The sequence below is a fragment of the Pseudochaenichthys georgianus genome, chromosome 13 (genome assembly GCF_902827115.2).
Source record: "Pseudochaenichthys georgianus chromosome 13, fPseGeo1.2, whole genome shotgun sequence".
NCBI classification, from domain to species: domain Eukaryota; kingdom Metazoa; phylum Chordata; class Actinopteri; order Perciformes; family Channichthyidae; genus Pseudochaenichthys; species Pseudochaenichthys georgianus.
The window spans coordinates 32,373,943-32,391,100 of record NC_047515.1 but is presented as its reverse complement, the minus strand read 5'-3'; the positions used below and the strand labels follow the sequence as shown (position 1 = coordinate 32,391,100).

Genomic DNA, 17,158 nt, shown 5'->3' with positions numbered 1-17,158 from the left:
CTATTAGAGATGACTTGACAATTGAAATACGTAGGCTACACTAGTGTTTCTTCAAAAAAAGCAATCTTGAAAAATATCCATAGATATATATGCTTCCTCTTCATGAATTAAAGGCTACATTGCTCAGATTACAAATATTACGAAAAATACACAACTCAAGTATTTCAATTAAACTTGTTTTATTTGTTAATGTGTGCTGCTGTGGACATTACGTGCCACAATACACAAGCTGATTGCATGCAGCAACATGTTAATAGCGTGGTACTAAACACCATGCTCCTCAAGAAGCAGATCCTCTTTATTACTTCCCCGAATATTTCTATGATTCGTTCTTATTAAAATGTGTTATAACTTGTCTTTTAACGCTCCAATGAAGGGAGGGGGTTGGTTTGATGTATACAAAAGGGAGATATAACTCTTTTCAAGTAGACAAGTAAAGTGGTCTTAGAGAAAGGTGAGATGACTTTCATTCTTTTTAATCTTTGAATTTAGAACTTGACAATACATAATGTGCATGTGTGTGATCCTATAAAAAAGCATATTCGACAGGTTTTTGAGAAAGGGTTTTTATCTTATTTTGCTAAATCAAGGACTTGTAGGTGATGTAAAATAAAGGTCTTTGCCAAAGTTTATAAGTGTGGCGTTGTGTAAAGGATCTTATTTTAAGCTCTGTTCATTCTATTTTATTCCCACAGAACAGCCTGACTCAAAACAACACATCGCTCTCTTTGAATTACTGTACAACACCATGAGCACCCAAACCACAAAGTCCTATCATGAAGGGGCCTACCTGTCCCTGATGAAAGGCTTGAAAGAGCTGGACCTCAATGGCCCGTTTGTTCCCTGTGACCTGGTGCTGAATGGAGACCATGCCTTTCCTTTAGCAATCAACAGCCAAGGCCAGGTCTTGATGGCAGCTTCTCGGTACGGCAGAGGAAGGATTGTGGTCCTCGGTCATGAGGGCTATCTGACCGCTTTTCCTGCTCTGGTAGAGAACGCTGTGACCTGGCTGAGAGGAGAAGGATCTGACAACCTCACTGTGGGGGTCAACAATAAAGTGAAGGCTGTCGCTGATAACCTCATCAAATCTGGCCTCAAAGTTAAAGCTGTTGGGTCCTTTAGTGACAGTAGGGAGGTTGGTGTCTATGTGACAGATGCCTACGGCGTGGAAGCAGACGCTAAAGACCTGGTGGCATTTCTGAAAGCTGGAGGAGGAGTGCTGATAGCAGGTCAGGCGTGGCACTGGGCTTCAACCAAGCCAAAAGAGAACACACTGCTACACTTCCCAGGGAATAAAGTGTCTGCTGTGGCAGGGATCTACTTTACTGCGCATTATGGGAAGGTAGAGATCCTGCCTGTCTACCCTCAGATCCCATCCTCATGGATGACTTTACGGTAAGAGTAGACACCTCCTCCATCTCATATTTGTGACTTTTCTTTTATAATAAGGAGTTTAAAGTTCCGTCTGCTGTATATTTCATCTCCCCCTGTGTGTGTGTGTCTCTCTCTTCTCTGTCCACTATTACAGTGATGGTAAAGATTTTAAAGATGACCTGGAGATCTTACTCCAGGGGGTTTCAGAGTTTGACCTCACCGATGGTATAGTAGCTTCTGAGGCACTAATCCATGGCCCGTTAGCCTTCCCCATTGGTACCACTGAGGATGGACGGGCATTCCTGGCCGGAAGCTACTATGGACGGGGGCGGGTCATTGTGATCACACATGAATATCCTCTTAAAACAGAGGTACAGTCGGAATTAATGAAAAATATTAGAATGCTTTTAAATGAACAGAAATCAGTTTTGAAAGCGTTTGAACGCATTGTGAAAAATGTGCTCGTGATTTGAGTTTCAGTTATGAAATATACTATGTCATTAGGCCACCAAAAGTGGGATATCTTCAATATGCTAAATGATGTTAGATATTGTTATGTCAAACCATTTTACATGATAAACTATAGGTTACTTACGTAACCCAAGTGTCAGAGTAACATGAAGTGAGATGTCTCACTATGGGATGAGCCTCATCGCGGAGCAAACAGAAGCATCAATCTCATTACGCCAATCCCGATTGGCTGGTGATCTTGACGTCAACGTCAGGGGAAATCACCCCCTATAAGTAGCTTGCGTGCCACGACGCATGCATCATTCAAAAATAAGCACCTCTTCTCGCTTCACCATAGCAAGGAGGGCCGTCTGGTGAGACATCTCACTTCATGTTACTCTGAGTACTGGGGTTACGTAAGTAACCTATAGTTCTCATTCATAACACTCCGTTCGATGTCTCACTATGGGATATTGTAGCTCCCGTATTGCCAGACGAGCTTATCTCGAAGACCACCGACCAACCGGAATTTAACAGGTGGAGTCCCGACTCAACAAGGTGCCCAGCACTGCTCGGGCCACGCTTGGAGCGGATACGCCCAGCCTGTAAAAGCAGACAACCGTGAGCGGCGAAGACCCGCTTGCCGCTGCACAGATGTCTTGGATGGGAGACATCCTGGACAGAGCCCAGGATGCAGCCAGACCCTGATTTGAAAGAGCTCGCGGACCCGAAGGTGCCTGCAAACTCTGACTCGTAAGGGTCTCAAAGCAATAGCCTCCACACGACAGTGGGAGAGCCGTTGCTTAGTAACCGGCTTGCCCCCCTTTAAGGGTTAGCCCAGGACACCAGGAGTTGGTCATTATGACAAACACCCCTGATCTGTCCATACAGGTGCGTAAGCACAAACTGGACACAGCAAATCCCGCTGCTGTTCCCCGTAGGGACCCAGCGGCTGAGGAAATGTCTCAATATCCATTGGGTACATGTACAGACAGTGTCTGAAAACCTTACTGGCTCGCCTGGCGGAAGCCAGGGTCAGTAACAGCACTATGTTAGAGAGACCTGGTGTAGGAATCTCTCGCACTCTGAATAGTGTTAACACCCTATGAGGGAGTCTCACTATATTCAGGTTGTACCACTCACGGGCCAGGCCCATAAGGCCAAGCGCTCTGGGTGTGGGTGAAAAATCTCACCCCCCGCCTGGGACAGTATGCCCCTGTGTAGCGGGAGCTGCCATGGCTGCCCGCACAGCAGCTGATAAATCTCCGCCAGCCAGTACATAGCTGGCCAGTGCGGAGCTATCAGAATAAGTGTGTGGCGTTGTTCCCTCACTCTTGCCAGAGTTTGGGGAATCAGAGCCAAGGGTGGGAACGCGTACAGAAGGCCCGAAGGCCAACGTGTGCGAGTGCGTCCACGCCTAACGGTGCGTTTAGGTCGCGCATCGAAAAGAACAGCTGACACTGAGCATTTTCTCTTGATGCGAACAGATCCCCCGCGGCTCTGCCATAACGCACCCACAGCTGGCTCACAATCCTTGGATGTAAAGTCCAGTCTGCATAAAGTGGTATACCTCTGGACAGCAGATCTGCCCCGAGGTTCGACACACCCGGTACGTGCGTCGCTCTCAGGGAGAGGAGACGCCCGCTGCTCCATAGGATCAGTTTGCGTGCCAGCATGTGTAACTGGAGAGAACGCAAACCCCCTTGGCGGTTTATATACGATATTGTCGTCGTATTGTCTGTCCTCACGAGGACATGGTGTCCTCTGAGAAAAGGCAGGAAGTGCTTTAGGGTGAGGCACACCGCTAAAAGCTCCAGGTAATTTATGTGTGCCCGCTGGAGGTCTCTGCTCCAGAGACCCCTCACCGGGCGGCCTTCATAAATACCTCCCCAACCTGTCAGACATGCGTCTGTGGTGACCACCCTTCGTGAAAGGACAGCACCCATAGGCACGCCCCGTACTAGAAAAGTCGGGTGCAACCAGTGGCGCAGTGCCGTTACGCATTTCACAGTAACCATTACGCGCGGGGTTTAGTTTTAAGGCGGCTACCCAGCGCTGAAACTCCCTCATGTGTAAGCGTCCTAGTCGTACGACCAGGATGGCTGACGCCATGAGCCCCATCAACCGCAGGCATGTTCTGAAGAGAACATGTTTGCGACGCTGGAATAAAGCGAGGCAAGCTCTGAAAGCTTTCACTCTTTCCGCTGACAGGCGAGCTGAAAAGGGCACCGAGTTCAGGTGTAACCCTAGGAAGAGTATAGTCTGCGCGGGGCACAACATGCTCTTCTCTGTGTTTATTATGAAACCCAGGTTGAGCAGGTGCTTTACGAGAACATTTGTCTGCGTAATAGCCTCGTGCTCCGACTGTGCGAGAAGCAGCCAGTCGTCCAGGTAGGTCGCCAAGCGAATACCCTGTTGTCTTAACGGGGCTATCGCAGCTTCCGTACATCGTACAAACACTCTTGGACTGAGAGACAGGCCGAAGGGAAGTACTCTGTATTCGTAACAGATCCCCTGAAATGCGAATCTCAGATATTTCCTGTGTGGGTAATATACTGGGATGTGGAAATACGCATCTTTCAGGTCGACTGATGTAAACCAATCATCTTGTCGCACGAGACGCAGCAGAGATGTGTGAGTGAGCATTCTGAATTTATATCTTTTTAGATATCTGTTCAGAACCCTCAAATCCAGTATTGGCCGGATTCCGTTCCCTCCTCGTTTGGGGACGAGGAAGTACTTGGAATAAAAACTACTCTGACTCTGCTCGGCAGGTACAACAGATATAGCTCTCTTTTCTAGAAGTGAGAGGATCTCTCTCTCTAGAATATGAGCTGACTCTCCTCGGGCTTGTGAATACAAAATGCCCGAGAAACGAGGGGGGGTGACAGCGAATTGGAGTCTGTAACCCCGTGTTACTGTCTTGAAAACCCAAGCAGATGTTGTGAGCATCTTCCACTGTGTGCTCCTTAGAGCCAGCGGAGATGTCACATCTCTTGCCCTCTGAGACTCTGTTTGTTGTGTCATGGGGCCCTCTAGTGTCTGAACACGGTGGTACCCCATTTCAACAGTCCCCACCGTTACTGCGCACGCACGTGGCGGTGGCTTCACGGACCCGTCAATAATCCGTCCTTTGAGAGATGCCGTAGCTGCTCTCGAAAGGGAAAGGATTGACGGGCCGTTCTTTACAGCTCTAACCGGCACTGCGTGCGCACGTGGCGGTAGTGCCCTTAAAGCCCCAACCGGCACTGCGCATGCGCGTGGCGGTGGTGCCTTCACAGACCCGTTTATTATCCGCCTTTTGAGAGAGGCCGTAGCTGCTCTCAGAAGGGGATTTATGGTTAACGGACTGTTTATTGTTTTTCTTTTCATTTTTTTGAGCTGCGCCCTTGGCCGAAGCCTGGATGCGTCAGCGAAAAATGGTTTATTCAAACAATAATGATGTGACATGTGTTTTGTGCAGACTTGAGGATGGCGTTGAGGCATCTCTCGAGGCAGCGGGAACACAATTCGAGCCGGAGAAGGAACTTCCAGCTCTGTCACAGAAGGGAGAAGGAGGGGCTGTCATGCCGCTCGCTTCTTCCTCCTTGATTGCTGGCCGAAATTCTGGGTTGGCTGCGCCTGGGCTGCAGCCGGGACCGGAGGTTTTCTAGACCAACTCGCCCTCGTCTCCTGCCTGGGCTGGGGACTCGGGGCGGGCTGCGACCTCTGCTGATCTGGTACTCTAGATCCAGCAGGGTTCGGAGCAGCTTGGGCGAAGGGTCGCTGTTGCGGAGGCAGCGGCTGGACCCTTCGAGGGCAACACACTCTCACTCCCTAAGCGTCCAATAGCGACGTTTGGTCAGTGTCCGTGGCGTCCAATTGTGACGCTCCTAGGCTCCTTCAGCGTCATAAAGGGACGCAAATAGCTTTCAACTGATTGCAATGTATTCCCATCTGCGTCGGGATTTGACGCTCATGGAAGCACGGCATTCGTTTATGTCGGCTGCCCTTAAAGGTAATGTGAGCGTCCATTCCCAGAAGTAAAGGATGGCAGAAGACACTACACTACCCAGAATCCCCAGCTATCGTTTGGACTACACCATGTGCTCTTGACAAACCCCGTGATAGTCCTCAAGCTCTGTGATTGGAGAGTGTGCTCCGAGGGTTAAGCCGATTCTCGAACAGCACTTGAAATGGGATGGCACCACGGCAGACTGTCCAAAACTGGATTTGAACGGGTCCACCGCGTCCCCCCTCCCCCACCCCGTCCCCAGAACTACACATGCTGGCTATTCTGTTTCGCAACATGTTCTCTATGGCACGTCTCTGCTGGGAGTTGTAGTTTTAAAAGACGTTTTCGTATTTCCCATAATAAGAAGTTGCCAGTATTAAACTGTGTACATCCCTGGAGGTTTAGGGGACAGGAAACACTCACATTTAAAACATATAATTAATAAATGGGTGAAAATTGCTTGTGCCCATTATGGGCAGTATTAATATATATACCCACATGCCAGCTAAGGTCAGAAGAGCTTTATTTAACAGCTGGTCTTATGTGTGTGACCCCTGTGATAACATTACATTACATTAATTGATAAGCCTGAAACATGCACTTGTCAAGGTTCAGAGGCACATTTTGCAAATATGGCAGTAGCCATCGATCAGCTTAAGATAAGATATACTTTATTGATCCCAAGTTGGAACATTTGCGTTACATCAGCATGTCCATCCATCCATCCATCTTCTCCCGCTTATCCGTGGTCGGGTCGCGGGGGTAGCAGTTCCAGCAGAGAGCCCCAAACTTTCTTTTCCCTGGCGACATCAACCAGCTCTGACTGGGGGATCCCAAGGCGCTCCCAGGCCAGCGAAGAGATATAATCCCTCCACCTGGTCCTAGGTCTACCCCTTGGTCTCTTCCCAGCTGGACGTGCCTGGAACACCTCCCTAGGGAGGCGCCCAGGTGGCATCCTAACTAGGTGCCCGAACCACCTCAACTGGCTTCTTTCGACGCGAAGGAGGAGCGGCTCAACTCCGAGTCCCTCCCTGATGACCGAACTTCTCACCTTATCTCTAAGGGAGACACCAGCCACCCGGCGGAGGAAACCCATCTCGGCCGCTTGTATCCGCGATCTCGTTCTTTCGGTCATGACCCATCCTTCATGACCATAGGTGAGGGTAGGAACGAAAATGGCCCGGTAGACAGAGAGCTTTGCCTTCCGGCTCAGCTCCCTTTTCGTCACAACGGTGCGGTAAAGCGACTGCAATACCGCTCCCGCTGCTCCGATTCTCCGGCCCATCTCACGCTCCATTGATCCCTCACTCGAGAACAAGACCCCGAGATACTTGAACTCCTTCACTTGGGGTAAGGACTCATTCCCTACTTGGAGTGGACAGTCCATCGGTTTCCTGCTGAGAACCATGGCCTCAGATTTGGAGGTGCTGATCCTCATCCCAGCCGCTTCACACTCGGTTGCGAACCGATCCAGTGAGTGCTGAAGGTCGCAGACCGATGAAGCCATCAGAACCACATCATCTGCAAAAAGCAGTGGTGCAATCCTTAGTCCACCGAACTGCAGACCCCCCCCCCCCCCACGACTACGCCTCGAAATCCGATCCATGTATATTACAAAACAGGATTGGTGACAAAGCGCAGCCCTGGCGGAGGCCAACCCTCACCGGAAATGGGTCCGACTTACTGCCGAGGACCCGGACACAGCTCTCGCTTTGGGATCAGCATGTGTAACAGTTAAATATGCAGTTGTGTTTATTTGAAAATCATTTAGTATAATCACATAAATTCTGTGTTTTATATTCAACAATTCTGTGTTCTTTATTTATTGATTGTTCAATACCTGACAAGGCCGGAGATGAAATATCTGCATACATCTTATAAGAGTATAATACATATGTATAATATCAGTTAAAATAAGTGCTTCAACATAGTTAACATTGCTGGAGGTATGCACAAATTGATAGATGTCTTGTAATGCACTATTGAGGAACCTGCAACCCAAGTTTTTCATTCAGTGCAGAACTACACCACAGTTGTGTAGGCCTATATGATATGTCAATAAACCTTAGAAAATCTTGAAATGGATGTGCAAAATAGTCATTACATACAGTCTTTAATTAACAATTAGTAGAGAATAACGAGTAATGAATATACTTTATAGGGATCGTATTAATATCTAATAATAAAAATATTGAAATTCAATAACATGCTTTAACCACCAGGTGTCCCTTTATATCAGCTGTGCACCTTTATGGTGTAAATACAGCCTATCTACCAATTGGATCAAATATAAAAGTGAGCCGAATTAGTGTTGATACTGCAAGGAGACGTATTGTGTGAAAAGAAATGTAAGATGTTGTTTAATGGCTGATATATTTATGATCCACGTCACGTTTTCAGTTCCTCATGTTTGTCTTCTCATCAGGGCTCTATAAATACAGAACTACGGCAGATATGTAATATGTAATGCAGCCGAACCGTGTATTACAATGCCGTTATGTGATGACTTTCAAAGAGAAAAGCAAGCACACTCGGAATAAGGTATTATTATTATTTTGGTCTGTTTCCGGTATTTGTTAATGACGATGTGCTGTGAGATGTGAGACTGGAATTGCACAGGGGGGAAATAACGTAGGCTATCTTTAGATGCGGATTTTGTTAAACTAATATGTTTAGGCTGTGGACCAACACTATACATTGACGGGGAAGGGGGTAGCAATAAAGATAACACCATTAAACAGTTACACAACATAACAGAAATAATATCGATAGCAGCGTCCCTAGCAACCACCTTGGTAACAATGAAAACGTCGCGATTTCCTGAAGTAATCTTCGTAATAACTAGCAAACTAAAGATCATGTACATCCACTGCACACATAATCTGAAATAAAAACTCATATTTCTCGCATCAAATGACATCAAAACGCATTTTAATGGCCAAACTAACTTTAAAATAGGCATTTTCTACCGAGAATAAAACGAAGTTCGGCCATGTTTTCTTTTTCTGCAGGGAGAAATGTGAAGATCACGTGACATAGACGCCAGCCATCGGAATGAATGGTGAAAAAAACGGGGTTTGTCAAACAGAGCACATGATGTAGGCCAAACGATAGCTGGGGATTCTGGGTAGTGTAGTGTCTTCTGCCATCCTTTACTCAGAAAACATATTTGTTTCTCCGAATCGAAGGGGAAAAATACAAAAGCATTGCACACAATTTAAACCAATCAATGTTGTGTAATTAACAAGGATAATCTGGTGTTTTTTAGTCGATGAGTAGTGCAGATATCACTGTAAAATCAATCGACAGTAAGAGGAGTACTTACTTCCGGGTGTAAAATTCTCCTTTATCCAATGGGAATGGACGCTCACATTACCTTTAAGGGCAGCCGACATAAACGAATGCCGTGCTTCCATGAGCGTCAAATCCCGACGCAGATGGGAATACATTGCAATCAGTTGAAAGCTATTTGCGTCCCTTTATGATGCTGAAGGAGCCTAGGAGCGTCACAATTGGACGCCACGGACACTGACCAAACGTCGCTATTGGACGCTTAGGGAGTGAGAGTGTGTTGTCGAGGGAGACAGAGGTGGAGGGCCTCGTCTTCCTTCTTTTTCGACTCGCACCTCCTCTGCATGGAAGCGAGAGCGGAGCCGAAAATTCCCTCGGGAACGATGGGCATATCCAGCACATCTTCTTTTTCCCGGTCCGGGAGGTTGGTGAGGTTGAGCCATCTAGCTCTTTCCTGCACCACCATGATCCCCATCACTTTGCCCGTGGCCTGGACGGCGCAGCGTTGGACACGAAGACAAATGTCTGTGACCGCGGCTATCTCGTCCAGAGTGGCCGGTCCAGAATCGCTTGACAGATCCTCACAGAGCTCCGCTTGGTACGCGGTTAGCATCGAGGAAACGTTCAGAGCTCTGGCGGACAATGCTGCAGCTTTGTAGGCCCGTTCCGTCATGGTCAACTGGAATCGGTCTGTTTTTGCTGGCAGTGTGGGGTTCCTGCTCGGTGACGGGCCCATCCTCGGTAGGAGGTGGGCTGCCACCAGCGGTTCCATAGGCGGTATGTGGAGCAGGCATACCGTCACAGTCAAGGGAGGAGGCACCCTGGATTGGGGCCTTGTTGCTAAAGGGCCGGTCTCTCAACGAGACCAACACCTCATCCAACATCTCCGGGAAGACCGGGAGGAGTTGCCTCTTTGTCCTCGTTGTTTGGAAAAACAGTTTTCCCTCGTAACGGGACCTGGAGGTCTCCTTGGCCACTTCGGGCCATGGAATGTCTAGTCTGGCCGCAGCACGTTGACACACGGCTTGTAGGTCCATACTGAGACAGGGCGAAGCTGGTGTGCTATCGCCCGAGAGAGCAGCCATCGCTCCCGGCTTTGCAGCCTGAGCTGGTGACATGAAGACGTCGTCTTCTTGCTCGTCCGAATCAGACAGGAGGAACTCAGAAGCATCCTCTTCGTCCTCCATGTAATTTAATTCCAGGACATCCTCCGCGGGTGAAACCATGGTGAGGTCCAGTCGGGAGCCCCAGCTTGGTATAGCGTGGGGTCCCGTTCCCGCGTCCTTTGCCGTCACCGGGACCCGGCCTGATATGGCGCGGGAAACCGGTTCCGCGGCTGCCGCGGTTGATGAGCCCCAGGCCGTGAAGGCGAGGGACTCAGTCTCTGCGGCGGACGCCCCCGTGTCTTGGTTGCCAGCCGGCCAACCAGTGGACATGAAGGGATCCTGTCCCGACAGGCTAGCTTGTCGTGCTAACCGTCGGCGAAGGCTCTTTATGGTGAGGTGGGCACAATGCCCGCACGAGCCGGGGTCGTCGATAGCCTCCTGGGCGTGTTCCAGCCCGAGGCAGGACGAGCAGACCTGGTGTGAGTCTGTGCCTGCTATCTTCAACCCGCAGTCGCAGAACCGAGCCTTCGAGTCCCAGACTCCTCTGGTGTGAGGGAGAGAGGCGTCCATGGAGAGGACCCGCTCTTAACAGGTATGTCGAAAAAAAGTGTCCCAAACTGTCCTTTATCCGGAGAAAAAAGGTAGTGTGGATCCTTTCCTCTCAAAGAATATTACCTGGTGTGGCAATATTCTTTAAATCCTTTTATCCTCCGGGGAAGAAAAAAGAATAAAAAACATCCTCGCTACCGTGGTGTCGGCAGTGAGGGAAAAAAGCACAAGCTAGCAACTGGTGTGTTGCTAACTTGCAAGTCAAAATCTTACCTTACTTCCCGAGGAAGAATTCGGCGAGGTTGACTATGGTACTTCTTCTGAGAGAGAATAGGGTAGCCGGCTAACGCCCGTCGACCGAAAATTAGCTTTGGGTTCAGTCTGTGGACTGTTAAGCTAGCCCGGCTACCGTTCGAGATGTGCTCTGAAGCGAGAAGAGGTGTTTGAATGACGCATGCGTCGTGGCGCAAGCTACTTATAAGGGGTGATTTCCCCTGACGTTGACGTCAAGATCACCAGCCAATCGGGATTGGCGTAATGAGATTGATGCTTCTGTTTGCTCCGCGATGAGACGCATCCCATAGTGAGACATCGAACGGAGTGTTATGAATGAGAACTACTATCTCTTTTGAAATAACCCCCTGTCATTACAGAAACTACTTTCTTTTTGGAAAAATGCCATCGATTGGTTGGACCAAGGCCGGAAGGGAGTTGTTGGTGTAGAGCCTAACCTCAAACTTCTCAGCAAATCAGGGTTAAAGTACGAGGAGGCAGCGTTCAGGAAAGACCTGAGTGTATTTGTGTGCACAGTGTGGAAGGACGATCATGTGGAGGAGATGCAAGACTTTGTAGCAGAGGGAGGAGGCCTGCTGATTGGTGGGCATGTGTGGAACTGGGCACACAAAAACTTTGGGCTAAACCCATTCACAGATTTCTCAGGTAGGATAATCATCAGAATATCCATGTGATGTTACTTTGTTACTTTTACATTCATCATGCATAAATGTGTGATTACAGCCCCACATGTTTTTTTCTCCAGAAATGTAGTGGTTACTTTGCTGCAGCCAGTGAGAAAGTCAGTCAGTCTGTTTGTGCACAACACTGATGACACCATGAGGGCGAGTTGAGAATGACAGAACAACACACAATGAGACTATAAAAACAAGCACAAAGATTGTCATCTTTAGTTATCAAATGGATTCACATAAAATATATTAGAAGTGTATTTTCTGTCTATCTTTTGCCCACTTGGCTGCAGACGGTGTTGATGTTGTGTGGCCATTCTTTTGGGATGCGATTACATGATGTCACCATTGTAGTTGTTTTCTCTCAATGGTCTGATTTGGGGTTTTTGGATTTGGTCTAATTATCTTCAGGTTTATTAGGACCCTGTTTTTGTCTTGTGTTTTTTTATATTTTCATATTTCAGTCGTATTCCCAATGTATCCTTTTCAGATTGGGTCCATCATTTTGGACACATCATGATATTTTCTCTTGGGTACCTCAACTCTAACCCTAATGATCCTTATCAACAGGCTACTGCTTTATAATCAAAATGTAACAGACCTTGATAAACTTGAATAAAATGTAGGTTTTAAAATATGAATTGAGTTATAGTTGAATATGGACAGGCTACTTTTTAAATGTGGTACTGAAGTAAATTGGATCCAATCCATCAAACGCTAATTATATTGGATGGAGAATGGATTAAAAATTGTCCTGTAGATTAAATGATATTTTCTGATCTGTGTTTCAGGAAACAAGATCCTGAACAGAATGGGCTTGAGTGTTATGCCAGCACATATTGGTGAAGGTTCCTACAAAGTTCCTGTGCCAACCGAAACTGAGGAGGACAACAACCACTTCCGCCATGTCCTCTCTCGCTTTGCTGGTCGTGTTACCAAGGGCGAAGAACTCCCCACGCATGAGGAGAAACAACTTAAAAAACTGGAAATGGAGTGTACCAACTTCTTGATGATGAAGGCTTATGGCAGCCACTCTTACAAACACGTGCTCTCCATCCTCACTGACATATTGAAGAAGCTTGGCATGCCACAGGTGGGTAGAGAATTATTAGTTCTATTAAGTTTTATGAATTGAATTCTGTTTATGGAAAAGCTGCAATTTACAATAACTACTGGCTATAACAAGTAATTGCAAAACAATAGTAGCATAGTACCATTGTTTAACAACCACAATAACCACCTAAATCTTTACCACTGATATCAGACCTCCACATTTGTTTCATCCAAACTGTTGAATGGTATTTTTCTGTGGTCATAGGCTTAAGCATATTAAGGCAATACCTTGATTGTTTGCTGACAATACAGTGTTCTTTTCACATTCAAATTAAGTTCTTCAAGCCATTATTATTTTTACCCTCACTTTGTCACAACTGGACAGCTGTTGGCTATGAAGTTATCACAATGAGGGAGAGGGTTCAGTTGTTTTAATTATTCAAATTCATTTATTTGAAGGTGAGTGTGAAGAATCCTGTGAAGAATCTGAAAGACCACCTACTCCTCAGTGTGGGGACAGAGGTTTATAAGGCGTCCCTGGATCCTGATGCTCTCCTGCCGTACCTCATCAAAGATATTCCTGTGTTGCCAGTTGTCAAAGACCAAAGGATCAGGATGACTGTTAACACAGCAGGTCAGACCACATTGTTGTGAACAGATGTGTAAAATGATTATGAAATAATTATTCAGACCTGTAATGAACACATGAAGAAGATAAAAGGTCTCTTCTGCGTTTCATGCACACCTGTGCCTAACATTTTTGCTACTCTGTGTTTGTGTGTCAGATGAGAATGAGTGGATCAGTACAGGTCTGTACCTCTCTCCTGGTATGAAGACAGAGATGATCCTACCAGCAAACATCGTCAATAAGAACTGGACGGTATAGTATACAAAATCATATAGTTTTCATGTGTTTGATGAAAATTTAGAAAACCAATTCAGGTCCACTCTTATCAATTATGCCCCAAATCACAGATATAATCTGTAAAATAACGACACTCTCTAAATATTTATATTGAGTCAAATGTATCAATAATATATATTTATGTTGGACATATCAATAAATAATTTATGCAATCAACACTTGCAAAATATCAAGGCCATTTATTCATTGGTATCAGGTTAACACGATATTTTGCGGCCTCGATAGGGAGAAGTTGCCGCTGTAGTTTGTTGAGAATAAGGTTAATGTTTATGTTATAAAACCAATGAAAACAGATATTTCTCGACTCTCTCTCACATACTTTCCCGCCATGCTGCCATTGATTCATGCTAAAATGGCCCATTATGTGTCCAATGTTTGCTTCAACTGAAAAATCTAACTACAGCACAGCAGACTTTATAAACAGGTTTTCAAAGCAGCAACATTTTCTATATCTCCCTCAGATCCAGATAGGTTGCCAAACAGACTATCTGGAACATGATGAGTTGAAGAGAGCCAGGTCTGTTCGTGAGCGATTTCCTGTCACAGCAGAGAAGATGCAGGTGTGGAACCTGTGGGGGGGGCTCATCTACCTGGTGGCTCCACCCAACACAAAGGTGGAGGGGGCAGAGGTCGTGGTGCCGATGGCTGTGAGTGCTCCTTACTACAAGTCTGGTGAGTGTGTGTATCTGCTTATCAGGCATGCCTTAATATTACTTTAGGCCGCAGGGCTATAATGTTTTACAGTGAAATGTTACAATAATAATTCAAATCCCTGCTTTGATTTCACCCCAACACCCATCCTGTGTTTATTTCAGGTGTGACAACAGCAGCTGATTGGTTGTCACTGCGCAAAGCTCCAGCACCCTGGGCAGAGTTTGAGTTTGACAACATCATCCTTACCGTACCATCGGATGTTGTTAGAAAGTTGGAGCGCCCTGATGAGGTGGCAGCGCTGTGGAACGACATCATGAAGGGCATTGCAGATCTGGCTGTCATACCACACAAATTCTCCCGCAAAGAACGTATGGTAGCAGATGAGCAGATTTCTGCCGGTAAGTGTGTTTTGCTTTCACATTCTCAGATATTAAAAAAACTGTTAACAAGTTCGGAAAGATTTTCTGTCTTAGTCCCAGATTACACTTGCTTTGTTATTCCAAGACCTGCATTGGTTGATAGAGATCATTTGTTTGCAGCTCAAAGGCTTAATGTGTGTTTTAACTCATTCTCAAATGTTGAACTCATGAAATAAAGATATGAACTATAAAGAAGCATTCCTGTAAGATTTGTGATATGTATTCCTCTTGAATCAGGTTGGATGCATTCAGGCTATCCAGTCATGATACACACAAAATCAGCTGCTGAGCTTTTCGAACCAGAGGACGCCAGGACTGCAGGCCTGTGGGGAGAAGTTCATGAACTGGGACACAACCAACAGAGAAGCTGCTCAGAGTTCAGACCACACACCACAGAGGCCACATGCAACCTGTGGTCAGTGTATGTGCATGAAGAGGTGCTGGGGCTCAAAAGAGAAAAGGTATGAAGAAGGATATCATATATCAGTATTTTCAAACGTATGACCAAAGGCCCAATAAAGCTATCTCTAAGAGAATTATTGTATTGAGAGACATTTTCATTTTAGAGTTCAATCTCTCTTGTTATTTCCTACTTGTAATAAAATGACTTGACTGTGTTCAATACAGGCTCATCCATCGATGATCTTGACAAATCGGAAGAACACTGTAGATAAGTATGTTAAGGGAGGCAAGAATCTCAGCGACTGGAATGTGTGGACGGCCCTGGAGACATACCTGCAGGTGAAAGAGAGTTGATGTGTTTTACATTATGTGGAAAAAATATGTATGCCTGGGTATCACTACAGTTGACATTTAAACAGAAATGGAAACCTACAAAAGGCTAAAAAATAAGGAAAAAGTAAAGCTGAAAGTTAATTGACCTGCTAATATCCCTCGACTGTTGTAGAACGTATGATTATGGCGGTAACATAACGGTTTGGCCAATGGTCCAGCACTTTAAAGGTGGAAAGACTTTGGACTGGTTTTGGGGACATGAAGAATTAATAACTCCATGTTAGGAATAATGTGGTTCATAAGTGTAAATCAGACTCTGAACAAAGATGGGGTAAGGCTCACGCCAAAAATCTCACTAACACCCCGGTCCAAGAGGTCAACTCACATCTTATGAAGAATTAAATCTCCTTAGTATTGGACAATTAAACATTTAAAAAAGTTATAACTAATCCTCACAGGAGCTCAATGTCTTTAACAAGTTACATTGTTATCTATCCAATACATGTTAAGATATTTCACTCTAGACTAGGTGATGGACTTATGGCCGTGCAACAATATTATACTACTCTATTGTTGTGTGGCTAGAATTGCCCCTTAAGACTTTTCTAGTTTACTGCAGTAAATGTGTTAAATCTTACGAAATGATGTCTCTCCATGTAGCTCCAAGGAATATTTGGCTGGGATGCCTTTAAAAGGGTATTTGCTGCCTACCACAAGATAAGCAACTACCCCAGTGACAACAGTGGAAAGATGAACCTGTATGCTGAGACCTTCTCCCAGACTGTGGGGATGAACCTGTCTGCGTTCTTTAAGTCCTGGGGCTGGCCCATCGACAGAGCCACTGAGGAGAAACTCACCCCCCTGCCTCCCTGGAGCGACCACCCCATGCTCAAATATGACTAAACTTCTGACTGCAGCTTAATAAATTGCAGAGAGATCAGTGTCAGCTTATCAATATGTCAAAGTAGAAACATGTTAGTATTCCCTTTTAACAAATTAAACAAGTTTAGATTGCACTTAAGTCAATTTGCAGCTGAAGCTGTATAAAACTTGTGGTTGGGCTTTAAGTTACACTAAGATGTCACAAAGAGTCCGATGATATTTAACTTAGGGTTCATTTCTAAGAGCAACTCTTTTGAAAAACGCACCATAATGTGTTCCTCTGTAAATATACACATGATGATCATAGTAGCTTAAGATCTTTTTCAGCAAAAAAAACCATTGGTAACATCAGCTTTGCAACACTGTTATATAAGCCATCAAAGTAAAACAGTGTGTTATCTAGGTTCTCCTTTGAGGGTCATACAACTCTAATACACCTTTTAGTGCTGATGTGGAGCTGTAGCAGTTTACTATAGTTGGTAATGTTGTCATTAGCTTCAGAGTAAAATAAAACATTAAGGTGTCAGGTGTTTTGTTGATCAGTAATCAGTTAATCAGTATGTCTTCTTGTTACTTTTCTGATAGATCGTTTGCTTTTAGGATGTTAAAGATAGTACAATATACCTATGTATTATTCATGTGAATGATTATTGGATGAGGTTTCACTATAACCCTGAAGGGATGTCATATCTCTTGACAAGGAAATTAAGATAATTTAATCATTCATACAAAAAAGTATAGTTTATGATGTCAGAAACTCA

General features: G+C 45.6%; 1 protein-coding gene across 1 annotated transcript; it reads left to right on the top strand.

The window, feature by feature from the left end:
* The first annotated feature begins 739 nt into the window (after window positions 1-739).
* On the top strand, window positions 740-16,438 carry LOC117457760 (TRPM8 channel-associated factor homolog). Its single transcript, XM_034097987.1, has 11 exons — window positions 740-1,395; window positions 1,529-1,745; window positions 11,418-11,703; window positions 12,521-12,822; window positions 13,242-13,416; window positions 13,568-13,662; window positions 14,169-14,379; window positions 14,523-14,759; window positions 15,018-15,241; window positions 15,408-15,521; window positions 16,176-16,438. Exons 1-11 carry the CDS (start codon window positions 749-751, stop codon window positions 16,416-16,418), a joined length of 2,751 nt encoding a protein of 916 aa, XP_033953878.1. The 5' UTR covers window positions 740-748; the 3' UTR covers window positions 16,419-16,438.
* Window positions 16,439-17,158: the final 720 nt, after the last annotated feature.

What these genes read in the sequence shown, in the direction of transcription:
- LOC117457760 (XM_034097987.1), top strand. Translation starts at nt 749, where the DNA reads ATGAGCACCCAAACCACAAAGTCCTATCATGAAGGGGCCTACCTGTCC. An exon ending in CCCATTCACAGATTTCTCAG is followed by an intron (nt 11,704 to 12,520) that starts GTAGGATAATCA and finishes TCTGTGTTTCAG; the next exon opens with GAAACAAGATCCTGAACAGA. An exon ending in CCCTGGAGACATACCTGCAG is followed by an intron (nt 15,522 to 16,175) that starts GTGAAAGAGAGT and finishes CTCTCCATGTAG; the next exon opens with CTCCAAGGAATATTTGGCTG.